Here is a 26,285-nt window from a genome sequence, read left to right as displayed (position 1 = left end):
GGTTAAAGGCTGCTTCTTGTGATGTCTTGTGCCAAGAGCCAAAACGTCTGCTTATTTCTTTGTCCTGCTTCTTCCTGGGTGTCTCCAGTGGGCTGGTCCTCTATCGCTTCTAAGTGGACTCCATATAGCACTCCTTTAGAACTTAGCAGTGCCCAGTGAGTGGGAACTGTACCTTTACCAAAGTTGGTGAACACCTGCATGTATGAGCGTCTACTCTCATGCTATTCACTAAACCCCATGCTTGTGCACAACACCATGAGCCCCATTGTGTTTCCACTGTGACGTTTTAAACCTATAATACCTCAGCATGCATGTTCTATAGGCCGTACTATAACCAAAATCTTTTCAAACATGCGCGCTCTAGGGTGTCAAAGAACTAGACACAAACAAGAGCACCCTAAGACCTCACTTCGGTTATGATGTATTATATAAATGATACAATCTGGTCACCTAGAGAGTGCATTGCAGGGGGTACTGAAAGCACTAAGTAAATTCCAGCACAATACTAAGATAAACTCCTGCCCTGGAATATGTGTATGGATTTCCTGCTATTTAAATTAATAGTAATGAAGTCAATAGGCCTTTGAGTGCTGCAAAAATGTAATCCAAGTCCAAATTCTCCAACAGCAAATTAAGTGCCTCCTCATTGATTGTGTTCAGTGGTGTTGGTTTTCAGTGTCTTAATCTACTATTCCTCGTATATACTTCCTCGTGTTTTTGTTTACCTATTTTGCTTGCATTTTCCTATACTGTGAGACAGAAAAGAAGTATTTTAACCAGACCTGATAAGTATGCAGCAGTTAAGCAGCATAATGCCACGGTTAACAGCTAACCTGCTGTCCACGACCCATTTTGTTAGAGCTTAGTCTCTGGAGTTGATATTTTGTAACCCTGAATACATGTCACAACTGTTCCTCAAAATTCTAAACATACTTGATCGAAAGAAGTACCCATCTTCAAATATTAAGGCCTTTCAGTATTCTATCCTCAAATAATCTTTCACCTCTTCAGTTACTCGTTGTTTATTTTTTTCTATTTGATGCATGTTCTATCTCATATTGCCTTTTCACAATGTTATCTTACTTTATTTATGCTTGTTAAAATCTGTATTCTCAGTATGACTTTATAAAAGAATGTTAGTGCTGTTGCTTGGAAGCACTGTCGTGAGATTCTAGATTTTGAATACTGGTAGGGCAGTTTACTGTGAGCTGTTTTCCTGTCCGGTCTGCTGTCTCTGCTGTGTAGCCACTTTCAATAAACAACTACTTCAAGTTACTGCCGTCTGGTTTATCACTACAATGCATCAACTTCACATTTGCTCAAGGATCGTAGCATGTTCCTCAAGTTGTGCAGTCTTAAAAATAACTAATTTGCATGTTGTGCACAGTAAATCTGAATAGTGTGGGTTTCTGAACAACATTGTGTTTTGTTTCTTCCTTTAGTTGTTGGCGAACGACATAAGACATGAGCGCAACGTTGTTTTGCAGTGCATACGATACATTCTGCGAAATAACTTCTTTGGACTTCATGGAAGGGCAGAGTCGCTCAAGCCTGCTCAAGATGGGAGCACAGTGGCATCTGCAGCAGAGGTGTTAACAGACAGGACTGCACATTGCACAAGTACTCTCAGAGCTGACCTACAGTCAGCAGGAGGACATCGCGACTTATTAAAGGAAAACAACGAGGCAGAGACAGTCGTTCTGAAGATAGACTTTGCCGAGGACGAGATTTGGGAAACACCTGGTCCGATTGCTGAAGAGATCGCTGAAGGATAATGCTGTGAAAGGCATGCAGGACTTTGATCGATGTAGATGCAATTCTTGTAAAAGAAACATGTTCATACTCTTCCAATATTATTGTCAGTCGCAGACGACCTCTGTCACCTTGTCACTGCACCTACGAGGCTGCCAGTGACGGGAAGCATACTGAGTTGGAACTGAAAAACAGGACAATTGGTTCTATCAAGGACAATGTCGATATACCACTCATACTTTTTTTTGTTAATATATAAAGGAGTTCACAGTGGTGGGACTCCACTTGATGTAGCTACAAGCATGTTGGAGCCAAGACATGTGTTTGCATTATTGGAGTTTTCAAACTTTTTATGTTATAGTTTTTATCCCCGCTAGATGCTGACAATCCTGTCTTTAACATCGGTCTCGTAAAATTGTTTTTTTACTTGCCTTGATGAGCTGAGTCTTGCAAATATATCCTCACCCCTTTCATGGGGCAAGTATTGGTGACAAAGTATAGGTGCCCTCTTTCTCCAGTGACCTAATTTTTAAGCCTTCTACTAGTATCAAGTAATCAAATATATCCTCCTTCAAAACTGCTCCTTGTTGACTCTGATGGCACAAAATAAACATTGTTGAGTACGTTGGATGGATAGATGCTTAGGGCTACCCTTCTTTTTTCCCATATTCTGAATGAATATTTTGACTATTTCGAACTCCTCTCTACAATAGTAATAGTATTTACTGAGGTAAGTACAATACTGACTGAAGTAATTGCAGTAGAATTTTGTTTAATATCTATAAACAAAGCTAAAAATAATCTGAAAGTAACATTTAAACCATTAGGATTTTTTGTTCTTTCATAAAAAGTTGATGATTTTGAATGACCCTTAGAGGTGGCAGTAGCAGCCCCAATGAACAATTGCTTCAAAATTATTAATTCTTTAATTGTTGGGCTATCAGGTCACCCAGCTCTTTTATTATTCTTACTTCTTGTCTACCCACTTCGACAAAAAGGTTTTTCTGAAATTTAAACAGGACCGTGGGCGAAATGCTTCATTAGCCATATAGGCAATGGGAATTTCACTCTGGTTTCCACCTGGTTAATTTGATGTCTATAAAGCATATGACTTCAGCTCACATCACCTGTTGGTGAGTAAAGTTAAATTCATGGTCATTTTCCGTTTGCATTGCCCTAATCTTGCTAATTCCATTGCACATAATTTTCTTGTCCTATTGAATAGTAACATGATGTGGCATTGAAGGAGACCGTAAGTAATAAAGTGGCCCCGGCGTTGTCCTTATTGAGCTAGAGGAGCTGAGCTTCTAGTACAGATCCTTCTGCTTTATTGAGAAAATGCAGCCCCTCCTTATTTAATTGTAACCCAGTAACAGTATGTGGCACTGCAAGCTTCTGTTACTCACTCCTGAAACTCCTACTAACAGACTGTGGTGTGGCAGGCTTGTGAGGCTTTCTCTCTGGGCATCTAGTAATAGCCTGTAGTAGACCTCTAATGTTGGCAAAGCAATAGTCTAGTTGTATTATTGCTAACACGGACAAACAGCAGTTTTGAGTGCATTTATGTACGTGTGTTATTACTTTAAAACAAAGCTGCTGGCTTTGCCAATACCTTGTCGATATATGGGTACACATCGCAACACTTGTTGAAAGCGTCATTTGCTGCTGTTTTTTCCACCACAGTTATGCATCACGTAATGTTTAATTAGAAAAACGTTGAAATTTACATGGAAGGAAAGGTTTATTAGTACAGTGTTATGGGATAACATATAACTACATGGGTCTTTAGACGTTACTTCGTACACAGCTTTTGATCCTTTTCTTAACTGTGAAAATATACTGGAAGCTCCATTCAGAAAACCTGCCTGAGTGGGTGCATTCATAAAATAGGTTTTCTTGTGTAATGCTAACGGACATTTTTCTGGATGCGAGAAAACCTGCATTGTACCGGACAAGTCCTCAATATCTGATCAGAAGTACTTCTTCGTAAGTCTACCTCAGCTTTCCATAGTTAATTGTCGGAATGGGCAAGAAGGTATCTGTAGCTAAAAAATTGATGGGGGAAAGAAATATCCCTTCAAGCTTAAACCTCAGGCCTTCCTATATTTGTCTGTTTTCTTACAGAGATGTATTTATTTTTTATTCATTCACATGCACACTCTATTGATCACACATCATTAGCCTAAGTAGAGTAAAGCTTTTTTTGCATCTCTGCTAGGATCACAGATCACTCTTCCGATTAGTTCTTTAATGGGGTCTATAAATGATTATCTCAAGTATCGAACCATGAAGTTTGTTTCAGGATGTATATTTTTGGTTCTAAGACACAAAGGCTTCCCTCCTGCTGGACAAGAATCAACTTCTCCTAAGAGTCTGCTTTTGTTAATCCTGAAAGCTTCATTTTGGTAATGGAGAATCAGTGTGCCTTTACACAACATTTGTGAAGTAGTGTGCAGTCCACATTGTCATTTAGGGCATTTTATTACTTCACTGTTGCTGTTTAATAATTTTGCACTTTGATGAACATGGTTGTTAAGACTGATATTCCCCGGAGAGGCAATCTTTGCATTTTTTATGCATCCTAAAGTGAACAAAACGCTTGGTTCAACAGTTTCTCTTTATTTTCTCTTTCTTTTGTCTCCAACTTTCTCTAATAGACTTACAAAAAGCACCTTACACTCCATTAAAAGGCCCCTTAAATGTGAGTGATCATGCCTGCTGTATCCAGTTAATGGTTTGAATGTCTACATATGACTTTTTAAGTTAATTTTTGAAAGAGTGCCTTATTACTTTGTTCCTTAGATGGCGCATTTCGTTCTTAGTGTTCACTGAACGTCACTTCAAATGTTCTAATGTGGCAATCCCGGTCTGTGAAAGCATTTTTACTATTGCATCAGTACATTTGTGGATGTATCGGTTTTGTAAATGAAGTTTTCCATTTGGGCAAATCTGCTTTCTTATTCCAAAGGTTATTTGCTTACTCCCTACTAATCATGACATTGTATTTCCTTCAATTTTGCCATAACTATAATATTCAAAAAAATCAGCCCATGTACTAAGCAGTTGATTTGGCAAGCTTTTGCATTCTTTGACTCGGAGAGAGGTACATTGGACAATGGTATGTGGTTTAATTGTACGATCTCAAACGTTCAATGAAGCCTTCTAAAATCTATTGTCATTTTGTCCATGTAGTCATTTTTTATGTCGCTAAAGTAAGTGAAAGTCATCCTCTTCAGGTCTTATGATTAGTATTCCCTCTGAGGGTGCTTCTATGTGCGGACAGTCTCAGATGAAAATTGTGTGTTCATTGTGAACAAGGCAAAACAAATTTCACCTACAAAATGTGTATAATTCTGTCATTTATTTTTTGTTTTCTATACGTGTAAATTAAAATTACAAACTTGACAGACAATCTTGTCTGTCCATTTTCAAGAGTTCCGTTATCTGCTTTTGCCTGTGCTTGTGATTTAATATTTTATCAGTCAAATTTTTTACAAATCATAGGGTGTCATTTCTTACATTTCCTGAGTCATTTTAAACGCATTAAACAGGAAGTGTCAATACGCTTCGCTGAACTTCATCATGTTTTTTTGTAAACAGAATTTAATTATATCACAGTAGGACAAATAAACCAGCCCACAGGGCGTCATGGCGAAACATAATGTCCATCTCGACATTCAATACTTTTGAACACTGGGAATACATGATGAACCATCAGAATCTGTTGGCAGTCCACCTGGAAATAGGGGTCTGCAGACCCGAGCCCTGTGCCCACCCCATCTCTGTATACTGCAGTGTCCACCAGTGAACTCCGTCAGCCCTAAATCCCACCTAATAACCCTGAGCAAATAACACCCAACAAACCCACTCCCACCCTCCCCACTCCCTCCACCCCCCCGGCATGCCGCTGATTCATTAAAACATCTGCACTTGAGCATTGGTCGATCCAACAATGCATTGTTGAATCTATGCCTCTGATCTCCAGCTAGTGATGCAATGGGGGGAAATGTTTATCATGGCAACCTTTCCCAGCAAGGGGACTCCCTCAGAGCAACAATGTGAATCCCAAGTTCATTCTCCTGCTAGAGGGAGCCCCTCCTCTTGGTTGTCAACGGTCGGGTTTTTCAACTTATCCACCAGTGCCACCCATGCCTTTGCCATCTCCATTGATTTTTCGTTCCCAGTGCGGAGGGCCAGCTGCAATCGAAAGGCCCCCTCGCAGTCTGCCCATTTCACTAGTTCTCTTGTCCACCGTGTCACACTTGGGCCGTTTTTCGCTTTCCAATGAGTAGTGAGTTCCCTTTTAGCCAGCACCAAACCCAGATCTATGACCTTACTACTGACTTTATTCTTGGCATTGTGAGGAAACCAGTGCAGCAAACAACAACCCGGTGTCAACGCTATGTCCCTCTCCGTCGTGGTCGCCAATCCAGTCGTCACCCCCCTCCAGAACTCTCCCAGACATGGACAGTCCCACAACATGTAGAGAAACCCTGCACCTTCTGAATTACATCTCGAGCACCCAGTCTGGGCCCCAAAGTACTCATTAATCTTGGGTGGGGTGAGGTACGCCCTATGCAACACATAAAAGTGAATTAACTGGAAGCGAGCATTCCTAGAGCTCTTCCAGGCCCTTTCCACAAGGTTCTCCCAGGGTTTCTCATCTATAACGTCACCCAGGTCCTTCTCCCATTTAAGCCGTAAGTTCTCCGAGGGCCGTCAAGTTCCCTGGGTGATACACCTGTAGAGGCAAGTGACTGCCTTGAGGGTACCCGCTGCCATGACCACATATTGACATGCCAGGGAGGTCTGGTGTTCCACCATCCCCTCCCGCCAATGCTTTCAGATGGCTGCCGTCAGAGCGGCGTACAGCAGGAAATCATCTCTTGGGAGGTCATGTTTCTCCAGCAGATCATTGAAAGGAAGCAAAGTAGCGTCTTCAAGCAAATCCCCTATAGTAGAGATCCCAGCCTCACTCCATAATCGCAACCTGCTCCAATCTTCACCATGTGGTAAAGCCTCACAAACAATCAACGGGATCTCAGGCTCATATGGGGTCCGCACTTGCGCATGGGTAGACGCAGTAACACCCGGGATAGAGGGCCCAGCTTTGGGTTCAGACCACCAAAGTCCTCTGTATTTTTGAGCCTATGTGCCATCCATTTCGTGTACCACTGTAGCTGTGCGGTACAAAAGGGGGTGGTGATGGACGGAGCATCAGAACCAATCAAGCACTCACACCCAGTCAACAGATCCGGGTTTGATCCATCACCGTTCTTTAGCCCACTCTGCCACCCCAGATCAGACATGGCCATATGCAAATCAGTCTGACCCTGTGCCTCATGGGAACAGTCCAGCCCGAACTGCCAAGCCATGCCTTCCCTGGACCGGAAACAAGCTTCCTAGGGCCGGTTTCTGGCATTTCAGCCGTCTTCAGCCAGGCTTGCTTGAATCCAGTGGCAAAGTGAGCAAGGGACTCGCGTCTGAGCATACCCTGCCAACTTATGGCGAACAAAGCGGTACAAAAGGGGGTGGTGATGGACGGAGCATCAGAACCAATCAAGCACTCACACCCAGTCAACAGATCCGGGTTTGATCCATCACCGTTCTTTAGCCCACTCTGCCACCCCAGATCAGACATGGCCATATGCAAATCAGTCTGACCCTGTGCCTCATGGGAACAGTCCAGCCCGAACTGCCAAGCCATGCCGCTGTGCAGCATGATATTAGGCTTCAAACTCCGGCACTGCGAAACCCCCCTCCGCCCTGGGTCTCACCATAGTTGTAAGTGCTACTCTGCGCCTCCCAGTGCCCCACAAGAACCCCGCGAGCATTGTATTGAGTTGAGCAAAGATCTTAGGTGGGATCCAGATTGGGAGCGTCCCAAAGAAATAGAGGAGTCTGGGTAACGTAACCATTTTCACCAATGCCACCCTTCCCGCCACAGATAATGGAAGGGTCCCCCAGAATTCAAAGTTACTTTTAGTACTGCGCACAGCGCGTCCTATATTACCCTCTAACAGATCTGCAGGGTCATGATATATCCGAGTGCCCAAATAGGGCAAACACCTGGTTTCCCAAGGCACGCCCTCTGCTTCCCGTAAGCTGTCTCTGCCCGAGCATACAGGAAAAAGGCATAATTTGGCCAATTTACTCTGAGCCCCGCAACTCTCCCCAAGAGATCCAGTATTTATTTGGCTCCCCGTAAGGCCCCCTCCGAATTGGCTAGGAACAGTAGGAGGTCATCTGCGTATAAGGCTATATGCTGTAGTTGTCCCTCCACCAGTAGCCCCTGGTAGTAGCGGCCCGACCTGGAGTATACAGCCATGGGTTCCATCGCCAGCGCGAACAACAAGGCTGACAATGGGCAACCCTGTCTCGTACCTCTACATACCATGCAGGCCTCCGAAATCAACCCCCCCGTCCGAACTCTGGCAGTGGAATTTTTATGCAGTATCGCCGTCCACTCCACGAAGCGATCCCCCCAAGCCAAATGCTCTCATTACCTTGAATAGATACGACCACTCTAGGCTGTCAAAAACCTTCTCAATATCGACCATGAAAATACACGCTTCGTCCCTGCAGTAAGTGTCCGCTCCCAATATGCGCAAGAGTCTACGGACATTCATCGCCGTGTTCCTGGCTGGAATAAATCCTGCCTGGTCCTCGTGAATAAGTGTTTGCATATGGGCCAACAGCCGAATGGCCAAAATACAGCTGAAAATGTTGTAGTCCAAGTTGAGCATGGCGAGGGGCCGATATGCAGTCCGATCCTCCGCCGGTTTCCCGGGTTTTAAGAGTGGGACGATTACCGCTTCTCTTGTTGAAGCAGGAAGACAGCCCTCCTGCTTCGCTCTATTATACAGTGCCACTAGCTGTGGGGCCAAGGCATCAATGTATGTGGAGTAAAACTCCACTGGGAGCCCATCTGTCCCTGGGGTCTTATTCCTAGCCATATGCTTGATTGCGCGATGTACTTCCCCAACCTCAAAGTCCTCCGCCACCTTAGCATCAACTGTGGGAAGCTCCAGATCGGCCAGGAACCACACCTCGTCTTCAGCTCAAGGGTCGAACCTGCTCCGGTAGAGAGAAGCGTAGTACTCCAAAAACTGACCGTTGATGCCCTGTTGAGCATAATATACTTCGTCCCACTGTCCCCTCAGCTCCAGAATCGTCCTCCCTCTATGCGCTGGATTGGCCAGCCAGGCTAACAACGCCCCCGATTTATCCTGTTCCGCATGGGCCCGATTAATGTATGCCTTATAGTTGAAGCAGCACATCTTTTCTACCTGCGTCGCTAGGCTTTCTCGAGCTGCGAGGAGGTCAGCCTGCTTATCTATTCGCTCTGGCCTCTCCTCCGATTCCCGAAGCCTGCGTTCCGCAGTTTGCACGTCCCGCAGCAGCACCCTTCACACTCCAACCATTTCTCCAATGCAGCGTCCCCTGACAACAGTTTTAAAGGCATCCCACTCAATAAGTGGACTCGACACAGACCTGTTGTTAACCAAAAAATAATCATCAATAACAGAGCCTATTGTGGCCCGAAACACTGGATCTTCCAGTGCCTCCGGTCGCAAGCGCCAACTAGGTCCGGTAGATCTAACCCTTAGCCAATCTAAGGACACCAGGAGCGGGTTATGATCCGATATCGTTCTAGCTAAATATTCGCTGAGTGTGACCCCACCCTGCTCATCTGGGGAACATAAAATCGAGTCCAACCGAACGTGGAGTTTGTGTAAATCTGAAAAATAGGAGTAATCCCTCTCGTCTGGGTAGTGGGCCCTCCAAGAGTCCGTCAGCCCCCAGTGTTGTTGCCAGTCTCGCCTGATTGCTGCCAGTCTGTGTATGGGAGTGGGGGGTGGGAACGGTCCAGGTCTGTCAGTAATACAATTAAAGTCCCCCCCAACAGTACCGACCCAGTTAACATGGTCGCCAGCGACCTCGAAAGGTGTGCAAAGAATGCAGGCTGATCGAAGTTTGGACATAAAGGCTCCCTATCACTATGTCCCTGCCATCTAACCTCCCTGAGATCACCACATACAGGCCATCTGGGTCAATCAATTGTCTGATACTGTGAAAAGAGACTCCCGCCCGCACCCAGATCAATGTGCCCCTGGCATAAGCCGAATATATAGTGCAAAACACCTGTCCCCTCCATCGTTTCTGCAGTGCGACCTCTTCCTTCTGTGTTAAATGAAGTTTCCTGTAACAGGGCAATCTACTCCTCTCCTGACTAGGTATGCATGGATTTTATGACGACGCATCATAGTGTGCATCCTCCTAACATTCCAGGAGATGCATTTGATCCCTATGGGGGGGTCCCATTGCACAGACCGTGTCAGTCCTCCTTCCCATCTCCCCGCAGCGACATGCCTGGCCCCGAACCTAAACCCCTCAACAACCAAACCCCCCCAGCTCCCCCTCCCCAGGACAGGTACAAACCAACTAGTCCCCATCCAAACTAGCAATATGAACTACAAGACACGAAAAGTAGTGAGGCTTAGGCTGGCCCTGTCGAACCCTGAACCCCCCCCCCCGGCTATCCCCCCCACCCTGGAACCTGAGTGGTAGTCCCATCAGTTGACCTGGTGCCAACAGTCCACTGCCACACCACGGTGGCTCCTTCAGTGTTCAGTTCCCGCCGGCATAGCCGCTACTCCCCATGCATCTTGGCATGCCATCTTCATATGATACCATCCGCTCTTTGGGGTGTGACGTCGGGCAAGTCAGCCTCAGAGTCTCCATTCATGCTACTAGGACGCGAGCTTTCAGATCTGCCCTTGTCATGGTCGCTGTAAGTTGAGTTCGGACTAGTCGCTCTGTGGCAAATCTCCGCGATGGCCTGCACGGCCCTGTGTCTTTCCAATTGGCGCCCCGTTGGTGTAGGAGTCCTTGGAGACCGCGGGGGTGACCGATGTCCGCCCTGTGCTGCCCGTCAGTGAAGTGCCCGCGACTGCTGCGTCTCCAGCCAGTGCAAAGCTTCCAGTGGAGCAGTAAAGAAGTGAGTTTCGGCTCCATCAACCACCCAGAGGCGTGCCGGGAACAACATGGCATAAGTAATTTGCAACTGGTGCAGCCTCTGCTTAAGAGTCAGTAAAGAAGCACGTTACCTTAATACCTCCCTGGTGAAGTCCGGAAAGATCATCACCATGGCATTCCCAATCTGTAGATTCCGCTTCTCCCGGGCTTGTTGCAGAAGTTGGTCTCTATCCCGGTAGTGAAGTAGCCGCACCACTATCGGCCACGGGAGAGCCCCAGGTTTGGGCGGTCTAGTCGGGACCCTATGAGCGCGCTCAAGTGCGTAAAAGGAGGAGAGGCCCTCTGGGGCCACCTCCGTTCGAAGCCAATTTTCAATGAAATGCACTGCATCGTCCCCTTCTACTCATTCCAGGACCCCCACGATGCGCAGATTGTTCCTGTGGGATCGCCCTTCGCTGTCTTATGCTCTCATTTCCAACACCTTGACCTTGGCTTCCACTACCTTCAGAGAGCACTGTAGAGTGGTGACTGCCTCTAGAACCTCCTCCATGGCTTTCTCATTGTTTTACCCGTTCCTTGAGTTTGTGATGGTCGTCCTTCAGAAGGTTGAGATCCGCCCCTATGGAATCCATCTTTGTCTCCAGGGCTTCTCTTGAAGAAGTGATGGCCTGCATGATATCCGGGGCGCCATCTTTTCCCCATACCTCCACCTCGTCTTCATCATCTGTGTGCTGACCCGTCTCCTCCACGCGTAATTCAGCGAAACCCTTCTTTCTGGACACCCTCCCCATGGTGAATGGGTGCGTAGGGTCGTAGGGGCCTCCGGTGTGGCAGCAACAATGCTCTCCGGCGGCAAGAGCGATGATATGGCTGGCCAGCCCACACCCCCAGATCACTAGCCCTGGGCTCGGAGCCCTCCTCCGCTTCTACGGGCCCCTGACGCGGGACCTCAGTGCGGGGAAAGCCTCCCCTCATCGATCGCCACCTACCCGGGGCAGTCTCAGGAGAGCGTCCAACAGGGCAGCACCTTCCCTCAGTATCAATGCCCTCCGTACCTTGCTCAATCAGCTCACAAGCAGATCCAGTTACCTCTCGCCCCCTTGTCATCTGCCGCTCTCCGTCCTGCAACACTCTGTCAGGGTCCCTCGGGGCACAGGCCCAGCACACCTCTGCCCAGCTCCTCTCCAGCACCCTCAGCACAGCATTTAGGGGGGTCACCCCAGCACGCCTCAGAACTGAAGGCAAAAGCGGGTCAATTAGAGCTGCCACCTCTGCTCCATGTACAGGTTTCCTCTCAGTACTCCAGCCGTCGGAGCCCTGCAGCGTCATCCACGGCCGCCATTTTGTGAAGGCACCGTGCCTCCAAGTCCCAAGGAGAGCGCCCTGTTCTCAGCAAGCGTCTGGGCTTCGCTCCCGCCAGCACCAGCCCCCAGCCTGCAAGTGTCACAGCCTCTAAGCGGTATTCACTGGGAGCTGCAAGTCACCTCAGCGTTGCGTGGCGAAGGACATCTCATCAGAGCTCCGCCGCCATTTTAGACTCTTCTCACCCAGAGCCTGCAGACCCTCCCGGAGAGCTATCTGCATTTTTGGAGCCGCCAGCGCACCGCCGCCCCTCCAGAGCTGTTCAGCGCTGGCACCAGTGGTTCCGCCCCCAGCTTTGAGCTAAGGGACCCCACTAGATGATCAGGATCGTTGCGGGCGGGGGGAAGCTACGGACAGAGCCCCGGAGTCCGCTTCACCTCACATTGGCCCCTAGCCACGCCCCTTCTTAGCTGAACTTTATCATGTGATGCCATTTAGGTCTTTCATGAGACAGGCCATTCTAAGACTTGAGAGGTAGATCCTTTAACTGGAAATTTAGAAAATTGCCTCTCATGTACACTACAAAAGCAGTTTTTGTACAGGTCGAAAAGAGCTTGAAACCAAAATACAAACGCTGACATAATTACGGCGAGAGATCTTTTTCTAGCAAGCCCAAGTAGGTTCAACAACAGTTTTTGTACTGTGCTACTTTTATTGTGTATGACAATCCAAAAATAAAAGGGCTACTGCAATATTTTCTTTGTTCTAGCCACCCAATTAGCTGTAACAATGCAGTTCAGGAGTAACAGCATGGACATTGATGATATGTTCATGATTTGATGATTGGTTTGTACATGGTAGCTTTTTGGTTGTGAGTTTTAATGCATCATGTTGCCTTTCTTTTTCAGAATTATTTGTATTTTGCTAACAATAACTGATTGTATTAAGATCTTCAATTAAATGTATCATATTGTTGAAGATGAAAGTCTCTGGCTAGTTATGGTAAGAGTTTAAGCACCTAATTGTCAGGAAAAGTGTTTGAGGTAGTATCTTAATAGCACAGCAGTAATTAACATTTCTGTCAACATCTGGTTTCCAATAACCATGAAATATTGCAAATGTCTAACCACTACATTCTGTTGTAGTGTTGGTGTCGCAGTGCATTACTGTGCCTTTTTAGGAATGAGAATCAAATGGTATCTTCCCAAAAGGTAGCCGTATCCATTCCCTGTCCTTCATGGCCGCACCAACGCATGTAGATAACTCTTGACTTATGTTCTAGACAATGCTTGTTGGTAAGTATTTCCTTACTATTGCGTCACCATTATTTTCTGTTTTCTTTTGCAATTGTATTTTGTACTTAAGTTCTCAGCTCGTTCTTGTGTGCACCAATTTACATTCTTATACAGAGGAAGATTTATGAAGACCCAGTGTTAAATAGTTGTGGGTAAAAGGCAGCTACATACTGTATATATGAATGCGGCATGAATTGCCCACCAAAAAGCTTTGTTACGGAAAATACTTCTATATAATTCAACACATTTCAGAGCCACAATGTAGGTTTCTTTGTTAATAGCAAACTATTTTATTATAAAGCTAGTTTTGAACCATTTGATGTTTCACTATTTCATATAATTATGAGGGTTTACCATAGCTGAATTGGAAAATATCAGTTTTTTTAATGTACAAACGTGTTGTGTGCTGGTCTGTGCTGAAATATATGCCTCATTTGTTTTTCTGTATGTTACAATGTTGATCTATTGCACCTTTTTTATGAAAGCTGAACTCTAAATTAAAGGCAAGATGTTGTGCAGTACTTGTGTTGTCCTTTCTTCATGTACTGTGTTTACATTGCTTGTTTCCCTTGCTCTGTGTTTAACCCCTTCGCTGCTAGGCCTTTTGCCCCCCTGTGCTAAGACTTTTTTTTGTCTATTTGGGGTAGTTCGCGCTTAGGCCCCTGTAACTTTTTGACCACATAAGGTATCCATGCCAAATTTGCGTCCTTTTTTCCAACATCATGAGGATTCTAAAGGTACCCAGGGTTTGTGGATTCCCCTGCAGGGGACCCAGAAATTAGCCAAAATACAGCTAAACTCTTTTTTGGGGGGAATGGGAAAAAAGGGCTACAGATGAAAGCGTCTGTTTTTTTTCCCTGCAAATGGCAACAAAAAAGGAGTTGTGGTGCTGAAATCACCATCTTCCCAGCTTTCAGGGACAAGCAGACTTTTGTCAGAAAACTAAAATATTTTACACAGTTATGGCATTTTTCTGGGACATATCCTATTTTTGCAATTTTTTGTGCTTTCAACCTCTTTCCAGTTAATGGTAAAAATGGGTATGAAAGCAATAATGGATCCTGGAAAGCTATATATTTTAGAAAAGTAGACAAAATTCTGAATTCAGCAAGGTCATTTGTGTAGATCCTTCAAGGTTTCTTTTTAGAAACTAACCGTTGAATATAGGAAAAATTGAAAATTAGTATAAAAAAAATAAATAAAAAGGGCCATCTGTGTCAACGTTTTTATCTGTAACTTCTTCTAATTATGACAGCTGTTTGAAAGCAATATACCGTTACATCCGCTGGACCTTTCTGGTTGTGGGGATAAATAGGACTTGTAGGTTCACCAAGAGCCCGACGAACGCAGAGCCAATAACTGAGAAGCGACTTGCAATGGTTTTCTATTATGTACCTGGTATATAGCAATTATTCTGGGAAAATGTATACATGGAAAAATCGGTATGAAAGACACCTATGTATTTCTGAAATGGGAAGAAAATATAGAGTTTAGAAACAGTAGATATTTGCAAATTTCCGAAATTGGGAATACCCATACTAGCATGAGAATTATAGGTCATTTTTCAAAATGACATTTTTTACACATTGTCTTTCATTTGGAAGGCAGAAATGCATCGAAAATCAATAGGTAATAACAGTTGCTCAACAATTCTGTGTTACCCTAAGTCTCCCGATAAAAATGGTACCTCACTTGTGTGGGTAGGCCTAGTGTTGCACGACAGGAAACGGCTCAAAATGCAACGTGGGCACAACAAATTTTCACAAGGAAAAATTACCCTTTTTTTGCAAAGTGCCTAGCTGTAGTTTTTGAACCCTAGCTCTGCCAACACCTAGGGAAACCTAGAAAACCTATACATTTTTTAAAACTAGACACCCAGGGGAATTAAGGATGGGGTGACTGAACTCGCGGTCACCAGGTTCTGTTACCCAGAATCCCTTGCAAACCTCAATTGTCCTAAAAAACATATTTTCCTCACATTTCTGTGGTGGAAAGTTCTGGAATCTGCGTGGATCCACAAAATTCCACACACTCCATGTTCCCCAAAGTCTTCCGAGAGAAATGGTACCTCACTTGTGTGGGTAGGGCTAGTGCCCGCGATAGGAAACGGCACAAAACGCAACGTGGATACACCACATTTTCACAGTGAAAAATTACCCTTTTTTTGCAAAGTGCCTAGCTGTCGTTGTTGAACCCTAGCTCTGCCGGCACCTAAGAAAACCTAGCAAACCTATACATTTGTGAAAACTAGATACTCGGGGGAATCCGGGATGGGGTGACTTGACTGGCTCTCACCAGGTTCTGTTACCCAGAATCCCTTGCAAACCTAAAAAAAAGTGTCAAAAAAAATATTTCCTCAAATTTCTGTGGTGGAAATTTCTGGAATCTGCGTGGATCCACAAAATTTCACCCACCCAGCGTTCCCCAAAGTCTTCCGAGAACAATGGTACCTCACTTGTGTGGGTAGGCCTAGTGCCCGCGACAAGAAACAGCGCAAAATGCAACGTGGACACACCACATTTTCGCAGTGAAAAATGACCCTTTTTTTGCAAAGTGCCTAGCTCAAGTTTTTGAACTCTAGCTCTGCCGGCACCTAGCGAAACCTAGCTATCTGCGTGGATCCACAAATTTCCTCCCACCCAACGTTCCCTCAGGTCTCCCGATAAAAATGGTACCTCACTCGTGTGGGTAGGCATAGTGGCTGCAACAGGAAATGGCCCAAATTGTACTGTTGAGACTTCAAAATTACCTATAACAAATCTACCTGTTTTTTGGGGGTGGGGGGGGGGGGTGGGGGGGGGGATTAGGGTCACCTGGGGTTTCGGCCCCGGGCTCGCCGCCATCTAGGGAAACCCTACCCAGAATTCCCTGCAAACCTCAAATTTAGCTGAAAAAAACACTTTGTTCGAGGCATATGAGCTGCAGATTACACACTTTTGCATAGATCGCCATCTGGTGTTGGGTCCGGATGTTTGCACTTGTTTTTGTCCTGGAAAGTCTTTGGAAGTCACGAAGTATGTGACTCCTCCTTAGGATCATAGTGCGCATAAGCATCGGCTCCATCCTCAGATTGTTTTTTTCCGCCATCGGGTTCGGATGTGTTTCTCGCGCTCCAGTTCGGAACCGTTACCGATTCCAGTTTCAACGCGCAATCCTTCACCTTTTCGATGGTATTGTCTCGAACGCGACCCCTAATCGGCGCGCATCTCTACCAATCTTCCATTCCGGTCGTCGAAGCAGGCCTTCGGGCCGACCCGAGCCTTGGCATCTGGCTCATGGAAAGGACGCCATTTAAGAAGTGTCCTCGATGTGGGTCGAAGTTTCCCCACACCGATCTGCATGAGGTATGTAACGCCTGCCTCTCTCCTGAGCACAAAGCCAGAGACTGTCCCGCTTGTGCCTCCTTCTGCTCGAAGAAGACCATCTGGGTTTGACGAGCTCGAAGGACCATGGCTCGCTCGTCTAGTTCGATCCCTGACGACATCTTCCACGAGGGTGTCTGTGCCAGAGGAGCGGGTCGAAGAAGAGCTCATCAGCGTCTCCGAAGCCGATGACTCCGACATCGAAGAAGTGACTCCAGCTCAACGGGTCGTAAGTACAGACGTCGACCCCGACCCACTCCCTACAACAAAGGCTTCGGTCACACCTTCTCCTTCGGGCTCAGGTGCACACCGACACACTGCTTCCCATGTCCCGCCCTCGGGCCCAGCAAAGAAGCCTACCAAGCCTTCCGGCGACTCGGGCTCGAGTATGCCTGTTACCGGTGCCCAAACCCAATCATCGGCACCGAAAAAGAAGCCACACCCATCCTCGGGGCCGACTGCTACTTCAACCCCGAAGCATTCAGGACCGAAAACTCCAACTAGTGACTCCCCGGCATCGAAAAAACACTCGGAGCCGACAAAGAAGCCACTCCCCAAAAGTTCGGACTCGCATTCTTCGGAGCCGAAAAAGGCATCGACACCGAAAAAACACACACAAACCGACAAATCGCATGGCTCCAAGCCCAAAACAGCTCTGCAGCCAGCGCCGAAAAAGCCCTTGATGCCGACACCGTCGACACCGATCACCCAAACTTCTTTGGAGGAGCTTTTTCAACCATACCCTCAACAAAAAACTTCTCCGTTCCAGAAAAAGACCACTGAACATGCCTGCACCAGCTCCACCACCTAAAAGAAGGGATATAGCCACATCACCTCTTAGGGTACCCTCTCCACCTCCACCATCACCTCCTCCACCTCCTCCTACACCCCTCCTACCTAGGTCTCCTACGCCATCCCCTCCACCAGTAGATGACGACTACACATATGATGACACGGGGGACGGTGACAACAACATGCCAGTAGATGACCCCAGTCCTCCAGACTCCCCTGACCCATGGGATGACTATAATACGCCTGATGTCCCTAATATACCACAAGAAGACATCTATCCCTCTAGGCCTTCAACACCAGAAGATACCATGGGGTTTAATCAGCTAATACACCGAGCTGCCCAGTACCACAGTGTCGACCTCCATACAGATCCAGTCAAAGATGATTTTTTAATGGACACTTTCGACACCACCCAAAGGTCCACATCCACTTTGCCCATGCTTAAAGGGGTAATGAAGTATTTAAAGACCCTGTCAGGACAAGAATCATCAACCCTAGACTTGAGAAGGGGATACACCTCCACCCGACAAAGAGTCTAAACTCATGGACGCCTCTGGCAAAAGAACAGCGTCCCAGACAGCTAATATTTGGCGCATCGCAAATACTTGTGCCCTGTTAGCCAGATGCAATAGGGCTCACTATGATAAGTTAGAGTCCCTGCTCCAACACCTCCCGGACAAATACAAACATAAGGCCAATTACCTAATACAAGAGGGTAAAGTTATCACCAACACCTCTATCCGGTGTGCTCTTGATGTAGCAGATACTGCGTCCAGAGCAGTGAACACAAGCGTCCTTCTTCGCAGGCACGCGTGGCTACGCATTTCGGGGTTTAAACCTGAGGTGCAAAGCTCTATACTAAATCAACCATTCGACCAGCAACACCTCTTTGGTCCTAATGTTGTTGCGTCCCTTGAGAAGATGAAAAAGGACACAGATACAGCCAAATCAATGGGAGCCTTGCAATCGCAAGCTCCCAGATGTTCTTTTCGTCTCTCATCCAGCAAGGGCAACTCCAGGGGATACTCATCTGACACCCCATCCACCTCCTACAAGTCTCCCACCCAATCCACCTTCACCAGAGGTTACCACAGAGGAGGATACCGAGGTAACAATAACAAAGGCAGGGGCAAGACCAACAACACCCGCTCTGCCTCCACCCCTTCCTAATGACTTCCCTCCGCTTCCTCCGAACCATTCCACTCCTGTCGGGGGAAGACTACAGCAGTTCCTTCCTGTCTGGACCAACATCACCACAGACAGGTGGGTGCGACAAATAGTGCAATCAGGTTACTGTCTCGAACTTACCTCTACCCCCCCAAACATTCCACCCAAACAGCGTCCAATGTCAGCAGACCATTTGTCACTCCTCAAACAGGAGGTAGTTTCCTTACTACAAAAAAGTGCAATAGAACCAGTTCCCCTGCACCAACAAAACGAGGGAGTTTACTCCCTATATTTTCTCATACCAAAGAAGGATGGCTCTCTGAGACCTATTCTAGACCTCAGACCACTAAACAGGTACGTACAATCAGACCACTTCCACATGGTCACACTTCAGCAAGTCCTCCCTCTACTTTCACAGGGCAACTTCCTGGCCATCTTTGATCTCAAGGGCGCCTATTTCCATATTCCTATACACCCTGCTCACAGAAAATATCTCAGCTTTGTAGTGGACGGGCAGCACTATCAATTCAAAGTACTCCCTTTCGGAGCCGCACAGCACCAAGGGTATTCACTAAGTGCCTAGCAGTAGTCGCAGCCCATCTAAGAATACAACACATTCACGTCTTCCCATACCTCGACAACTGGCTCATAAAAGCCAGCTCGTACAACCAGTGTGTCCGTCACACTCACGCGACTATCCAATTACTCCACAACCTGGGGTTCACAGTGAACCACACCAAGTCTCATCTGCAACCCTCTCACACACAACAATACCTTGGCGCCACAATAAACGACTCAAAAGCGTTAGCCTATTCCAGTCCAGCAAGGATAGCAGGCATCCTCGCTCTCCTACCCAAATTTCAGCCGCATCACTCTCTCCCAGCTCGAGTGTTCATGCAGCTCATACGGATGATGGCCTCTTGCATTTTCATAGTGCCTCATGCAAGACTCCAGATGCGTCCCATACAAGAGTGCTTAGCACGACAATGGAACCAGGCTCAAGGACAGCTAACAGATCTGGTGTTGGTAGACGGTCGCACTCACCGCTCTCTGCAGTGGTGGAACACCAAAATCCTTTCCAAAGGGCGACCGTTCCTAGAGCCAGTTCCACAGATTGTCATGACAATGGACGCATCGCTCTCCGGCTGGGGAGCTCACCTATTACATCACACCATACAAAGCAAGTGGACACCTCAACAAAAGTTATTCCACATCAATTACCTGGAATTACTGGCCATATTCCTAGCCTTCAAAGCATTCCAAAAACAAATATCGGGCAAGGCTGTCTTAGTCCACATGGACAACATGACAGCCATGTACTACATCCAAAAACAAGGCGGGACACACTCTCTGCAGCTCTCCCAGCTAGCACAAAACATATGGAGGTGGGCTACCTCAGAATATATTTCTCCTAGCCCAACACGTCCCAGGAGTCCAAAACACCATAGCAGATCTGTTAAGTCGTTAAACACAACAGATTCACGAGTGGGAACTCCATCCACAAGTTCTCCAACCATACTTTCAGATATGGGGGCAACCACAGATAGACCTTTTCGCCACCCACGAAAACGCCAAATGCCCAAGCTTTGCCGCCAGATACCCACACCCATTATTCAAAGGCAATGCGATATGGATGAACTGGTCAGGCAGATTTGCGTATGTTTTTTCGCCTCTCCCACTCATACCACTGGTGGTGCGCAAACTACAGCAACACTCGCTAACTCTAATTCTAGTTGCTCCAACTTGGTCCAGACAACCGTGGTACACCACATTGTTGGAACTGTCAATAGTCCCGCACCAAAGATTACACCTCTCACCATGCCTCTTAACCCAGAACCGTGGAGAGATCAGACACCCAGACCCAGCTCAGCTGAACCTTGCAATCTGGCTCCTGAAATCTTAGAGTTCAGTTACCTTAACCTTCCTCCTGACTGTATGAACGTCATTAAAGAGGCTAGACGCCCTACCACTAGAGCTGCTATGCAGCCAAGTGGAAACAGTTTGTGATATATTGCCATTACAATACCATCAATCCCCTAGATGTGTCTATCCAACACATCATAACCTACCTACTACACCTACAAAGGTGCAACTTAGCCTACACGTCTATTCGGCTACACCTTGCTGCTACAGCAGCATACCTACAAAATAGACAACATTTATCGCTATTTAGAGTGCCCGCCATCAAAGCCTTTATGGAAGGCTTCAAAAGGATAATTTCTCCCAGAGTACCACCCTCACCTGTGTGGAATTTAAATATCGTGCTCACACGACTGATGGGGCCTCCGTTTGAACCTCTACATAAATGTGAGCTACAATTCTTAACATGGAAAGTTGCTTCCCTAGTGGCCATAACTTCTCTAAGAAGTGTTAGTGAACTACAAGCCCTAACTATTCAGTAACCATTCTTACAAATGCATCATAATAAGGTGGTTCTCCGCACTAATCCTTAATTCTTCCCTAAAGTCATTTCCTCCTTCCACCTTAATCTGTGGAGTTGCCCGTTTTCTTCTCGCAACCACACACAGTCGCAGAAAGAGCTCTTCATACTTTAGACGTTAAAAGAGCATTACTCTATTACATTAAAAGAACACAACCTTTTCGGAAAACTAAACAACTTTTTGTTTCTTTCTCACCACCACACAAAGGCAATCCCATATCTAAGTCCGGGATAGCCAGATGGATTGTTAAATGCATACAAATTTGCTACCACAAAGCAAAACGGATTTTAACTGTTCCTCCTAGAGCCCACTCTACAAGAAAAATAGGGGCTTCTATGGCATTCTTAGGCAAAATTCCATTAGATGATATCTGCAAAGCAGCTACATGGTCTACACCACATACGTTCACTAAACACTACTGTGTAGATGTGCAAACGAAACAACAAGCCAGTGTGGGCCAAGCTGTACTCAAAACCCTTTTCCAGACTACTGCAACAGATAATGGTGGCCGCCGCTAGACGTGGGACTGCTATACAATCTATGCAAAAGTGTGTAATCTGCAGCTCATATGCCTCGAACGGAATATGCTACTTACCAGTATGCATCTGTTCTTGGCATGTAGAGCTGCAGATCTACACACGCCCACCCGCCTCCCCGGCTTCCTTTATCTGTTCCAGTATTATCTTATTTAGATACACTATACAAGGGCATCTTCCTGTTTATTACAAAGCTCCATCATTTCCCTGATGGCGAAAAACAATCTGAGGATGGAGCAGATGCCCATGCGCACTATGATCCTAAGGAGGAGACACATACCTCGTGACTTCCAATGACTTTCCAGGACAAAAACAAGTGCAAACATCCGGACCCAACACCAGATGGCGATCTATGCAAAAGTGTGTAGATCTGCAGCTCTACATGCCAAGAACAGATGCTTACTGGTAAGTAGCATATTCCTTCCACATATTTTTGCGTGGAATCACCATGGCGGCACAAATGTCCTACCCCACAGCGTTCTCCTTAGTGTCCCGAGTAAAATGATACCTTTCTTGTGTGGGTGTCCAATGCAGAATTGGCTAAATACTTTTTTTTTTTTCTCAAATGTAGCGCTTAGAATTATCGGTGCTATATCCTTATTCCCTATGTTTGGGCTCTTCCCAGTCACAGGCCCTTGCCCCACCCAGACAAGTGAGGTATTATTTTACTCGGGAGACTGAGGGGAACGCTGTGGGGTAGGACATTCATGGTTTCTAGTGGGCTTTCTGCCCCCCCGGGGGTAGATTGGGGGCTACTGCCCCCGTCTGCCCCCTGGGGGGGGGGGGCAGAAAGACAGACATTTCTCTGGAGGGGGTGGGGGCATTGTCATGCCCTTTGTGGGCAGCCCCTGCCCCCAACATCAATACAAAAAAATCCCTGGTTTCTAGTGGGCTTTCTGACCCCCGGGGGGCGGATTGGGGGCTACTGCCCCAGACTTGACATTTTTCTGGTGGGGGGAACATTGGCATGCCCTCCTTGGGCAGCCCCCACCCAATGTCAATAAAAAAAAATCCCTGTTTTTTAGTGAGCTTTCTGCCCCCCCCCCCCCCGGGGGAGCAGATTGGGGGCTACTGCCCCGTCTAACCCCTGGGGGGGCAGAAACACAGACATTTCCCTGGGGGGGGGGGGGGGCAGAAAGACTTTTGCCCAAAAGAAAATGGGGGGAGCAGAGGACCTTGCCCAAGGGGCCGCTCCCCCCTCCCTGGTGCTAGTGGGTGGATCCCTGCTTGGGGCTCACCGGAACTGAGAAACTGAAACTAAGTTTCAGTTTCGATTTCATTTTAATGACGATCAATGCAAAAAACAGCCTGAGGAGGTTGGGGAAGCTCTTCCCCACCTCCCCAGGCCAAAAGAAAAAAGGAAAATCCCTCTGCTGTCTGCAGCAGAGGGATTTCCTGAGCATGTGCTCACGAGGGAATGGTTCCGTCATGATCACACTAGAACTTGTGCTCATGACGGAACCATTCCGTCATAAGCACTGAAAGGGTTAAGATCTAGTTGGTTTTATTAGTCTGTCAAGCCATAGAAAATGGTAATTACAATTAATCTCATTATTTCCCGCTTAATAATTACCTTAAAATATTCATTATCATGTCTTATAGAGCTGAAAAGGTGTTATGGCAATCTATTCTTGTTTACAAACACAGGTGATTTATTGCCTTTCCTTTGTACAACATTTGACTCTGTAAAGCTCAAAATTATAATAATAATAATACTGCATTTTATAAAGCGCGAACAGCTACCTCGCAATGGAGGTGTCCCGGCGCTAGAGGAGTACAATTGACCTAGAGGCAGAAGGAAAGAGGCTAGCGGGGATGAATGAAGAGCCACGTTTTCAGTAATTTCTTGAAGCAAGGCTCAGAAGGTGCCTGTTGAATTTCTTGAGGTAGGGTGTTCCAAAGAGAGGTGACGTTTGCCGAGAAGGTCTGGCCGCCTAGTCGAGCCTTTCTCGATTGTGGAACAACCAGCTGAACACGGCAGTTGGACCGAAGTGCACGTGTTTGGGCATACCTTGGAAGGCGTTTTTTCAGATATTCTGGGCAGGATCCATGCAGAGATCTAAATGCTAGCGTGAGTGCTTTGAATTTTATTCTGCTGGTCACTGGCAGCTAGTGCAGAGAGCGAAGATGCGGAGAGACTGACTGTCTGAGAGGAATTCGCAGTAACAGTCTTGCAGCCGCATTTTGGACTACCTGGAGTTTTTGCGTCAGGTATTTAGGTTGGCCAAGGTAAAGTCCATTGGCGTAGTCCAGCCGAGATGTGACAGTGGCGTGGATAACCGTTTTCCGGCAACTCTCCGGGAGGAATCTCAAGATTTTCCGGAGATTTCTAAGTTTGCTGAAGCAGCACCCGGCAACTTGTTGGATGTGGGCGGTGAAGGCCATACTATCGTCCCATCTAACTCCAAGGTTTTTTGCCGAGCGGCTGGGCGAGGGGGCTGGGCCCATCTCCGTTGGCCACCAAAAATCTGAGGCGGGGGTGGGGCCTCTGCCGAAGAAGATCACTTCGGTCTTATTGGCATTCAGTTTTAATTTATTCGTGTTCATCCAGTGGGAGATATCTTGGAGGCATCCTTTGAAGTTCGAAAAGGACTCCTGCGTCAACTCTGAGTATGGAAATACCAACTGGGTGTCATCGGCATAAGAAATTGCCTTGACACCCCAGTTGGCAATCAACGTAAAGAGAGGCGCAAGGTATATATTAAATAAAAGGGGGCTGAGGGCCGACCCTTGTGGGACTCCACAGCTAAGGGCCTTAGGGGCTGAGGAAATCGTCCCTAGTGCCACCTTTTGTGTCCTCTCGGACAGATAGGAGTGAATCCATCCCAGCGCCTTGTCCTGGATGCCTATCTCGGCCAGCCGGCTGAGTAGTCTGGCATGGTCCACCGTGTCGAAGGCGGCCGACAGATCCAGGAGTACCAGCATTGCTGAGTTGCCTGCGTCCATCGACCACCTTATTGATTCAGCTACCTCGATGAGCGCAGTCTCCGTACTAAAGCCTGGACGGAAGCCTGACTGTGTCTCATGTAGTACATTATTTGTTTCTACAAATTTGCTAAGTTGGCGCTGTAGGATTTTCTCTAGCATTTTCCCGGGGGCGGCTAAGAGTGATATAGGGCGGAGATTAGTAAGGTCTTCTGGATCACCATTGGGTTTTTTTTTTAATGGGAGGAGAGTGGCATGTTTCCAAACATCTGGAAATGTACCCGAGGAGATGGATGAATTCCAGATGTGTTGTAGTGTAGGTGCTACAAACTCCGCAATGGAGCTCCATAGTTTTGCTGGGCAGGGGTCGTCAGGGGAGCCGGATTTGCATCGAGTGAGTTCTTCTCTCGCCTCGCTCAGAGGAATAGTCATAAACTGGGTGAGGGTCACGTTAGGTGCGTCTTTAAACACGAGGTCCTGTTTTAGCGTGTTTATTTCAGGTCCAAAGGATTCATACACCTTTTTGATCTTTTGATCAAAGAACTCGGAAATGTGCTTGCAGAGAGTAGCTGTCGGTGCGACCTCCCTCTCAATGCACTTAGGCTTAAAAAACGATTGTACTACTTTAAAAATCTGTTTGCCTGACTGCTCTGCCTGAGAAATAGAGTCCGCATAGTATTGTTTTTTACCTTTCCTAATGGCTTTCCGCAGTTTTTTGGAGGCCTCCTTATATATCGTTCTTTCTTCCTGGCTGTAGTTTGCTCTCCATAACCTTTCCAGCTTTTTGCAAGCTGCTTTCTCTTTCCTTAGGTCCTGCGAAAACCAGGGCGCTGAGGGGGATTCTCTCTTTGATAATGCTCGTGTAGCCGGAGCAATGGCAGAGAACATCTTTCCGATCCACTCATTAAGAAGCTGGGCGTCTGTATTAGCATTATTGGTCAAAGAAGGGGTGGTTTGTGCTAGGACAGGGCCCATAGTGTCAGGGGTCAGCCTTTTCCATTGTCTCTTCAAGAAGTAACATTTGCTTGAAGCAGAAGTGTCATAGACCATGTTTAGTGTAAAAGGGACCAGAGAGTGGTCTGACCATGTCAGAGGGAGTGGTGCTTCAGGCAACACGTTCTTCATATTAGAGAAAATGAGGTCAATCGTGTGGCCCCCTGAATGTGTAGGGCCCTCATTTATCAGTCTAAGACTGGCAGTATTTAGTGTTGCTCTGAGCATCTCTGCCATGGCACAGTCGGACTTATCCATATGGATGTTGAAGTCTCCTACCACAAGGAAATGGGGGTGGAGGAGGGAGCTCTGAACAATCGTATCCAGTAAATTGTAAAGGTTGGCATCTGTGCTGCCAGGGGGGCGATATATCACCAGTCCTGCGAGTGACAGCTGAGGGCTAACCTGGAAGCAAAAGTGGAGGCCTTCAATTCCCTGGATAGTAGTCGGGGCCGAGGATGTTAGCCTTAGTTGTTCTCTGAAAATAATAGCTACGCCACCGCCTCTTTTTGTCCCAGGTCGGTTGGCGAGACATATTTTGAATCCCAGAGGTACAGCTAATGCAATCGAGGTCATATTGTCCTCCTTCATCCAGGTTTCAGTTAAAAATAGGATATCCCATTCCTGCTCTTCTAGTAATAGCCAAACATCATCTGCATGTTTGGCAAAGGATCTACAATTCAATAGGCCAGCTCTAAGGCTTGTGCGGGTTGGTAGTTTACGGTAAGGGGGCCCTACAAA

General features: G+C 46.8%; 1 protein-coding gene across 1 annotated transcript in view; it reads left to right on the top strand.

The window, feature by feature from the left end:
- The window catches only part of NUFIP1 (nuclear FMR1 interacting protein 1), a 333,972-nt gene extending 328,788 nt beyond the window's left edge, over positions 1-5,184 (top strand). Inside the window, exon 10 of the mRNA XM_085621822.1 lies at positions 1,443-5,184. Within this exon, the coding sequence (XP_085477948.1) occupies positions 1,443-1,775 (333 nt within the window). The 3' untranslated portion in view covers positions 1,776-5,184. The remainder of the gene's footprint in view (positions 1-1,442) is intronic.
- Positions 5,185-26,285: the final 21,101 nt, after the last annotated feature.

The sequence above is a fragment of the Triturus cristatus genome, chromosome 8 (assembly GCF_964204655.1).
Source record: "Triturus cristatus chromosome 8, aTriCri1.1, whole genome shotgun sequence".
In the NCBI taxonomy this organism is placed as follows: domain Eukaryota; kingdom Metazoa; phylum Chordata; class Amphibia; order Caudata; family Salamandridae; genus Triturus; species Triturus cristatus.
Note: the sequence above shows the minus strand (reverse complement) of the source record. Positions and strands in the feature narration are given on the sequence as shown.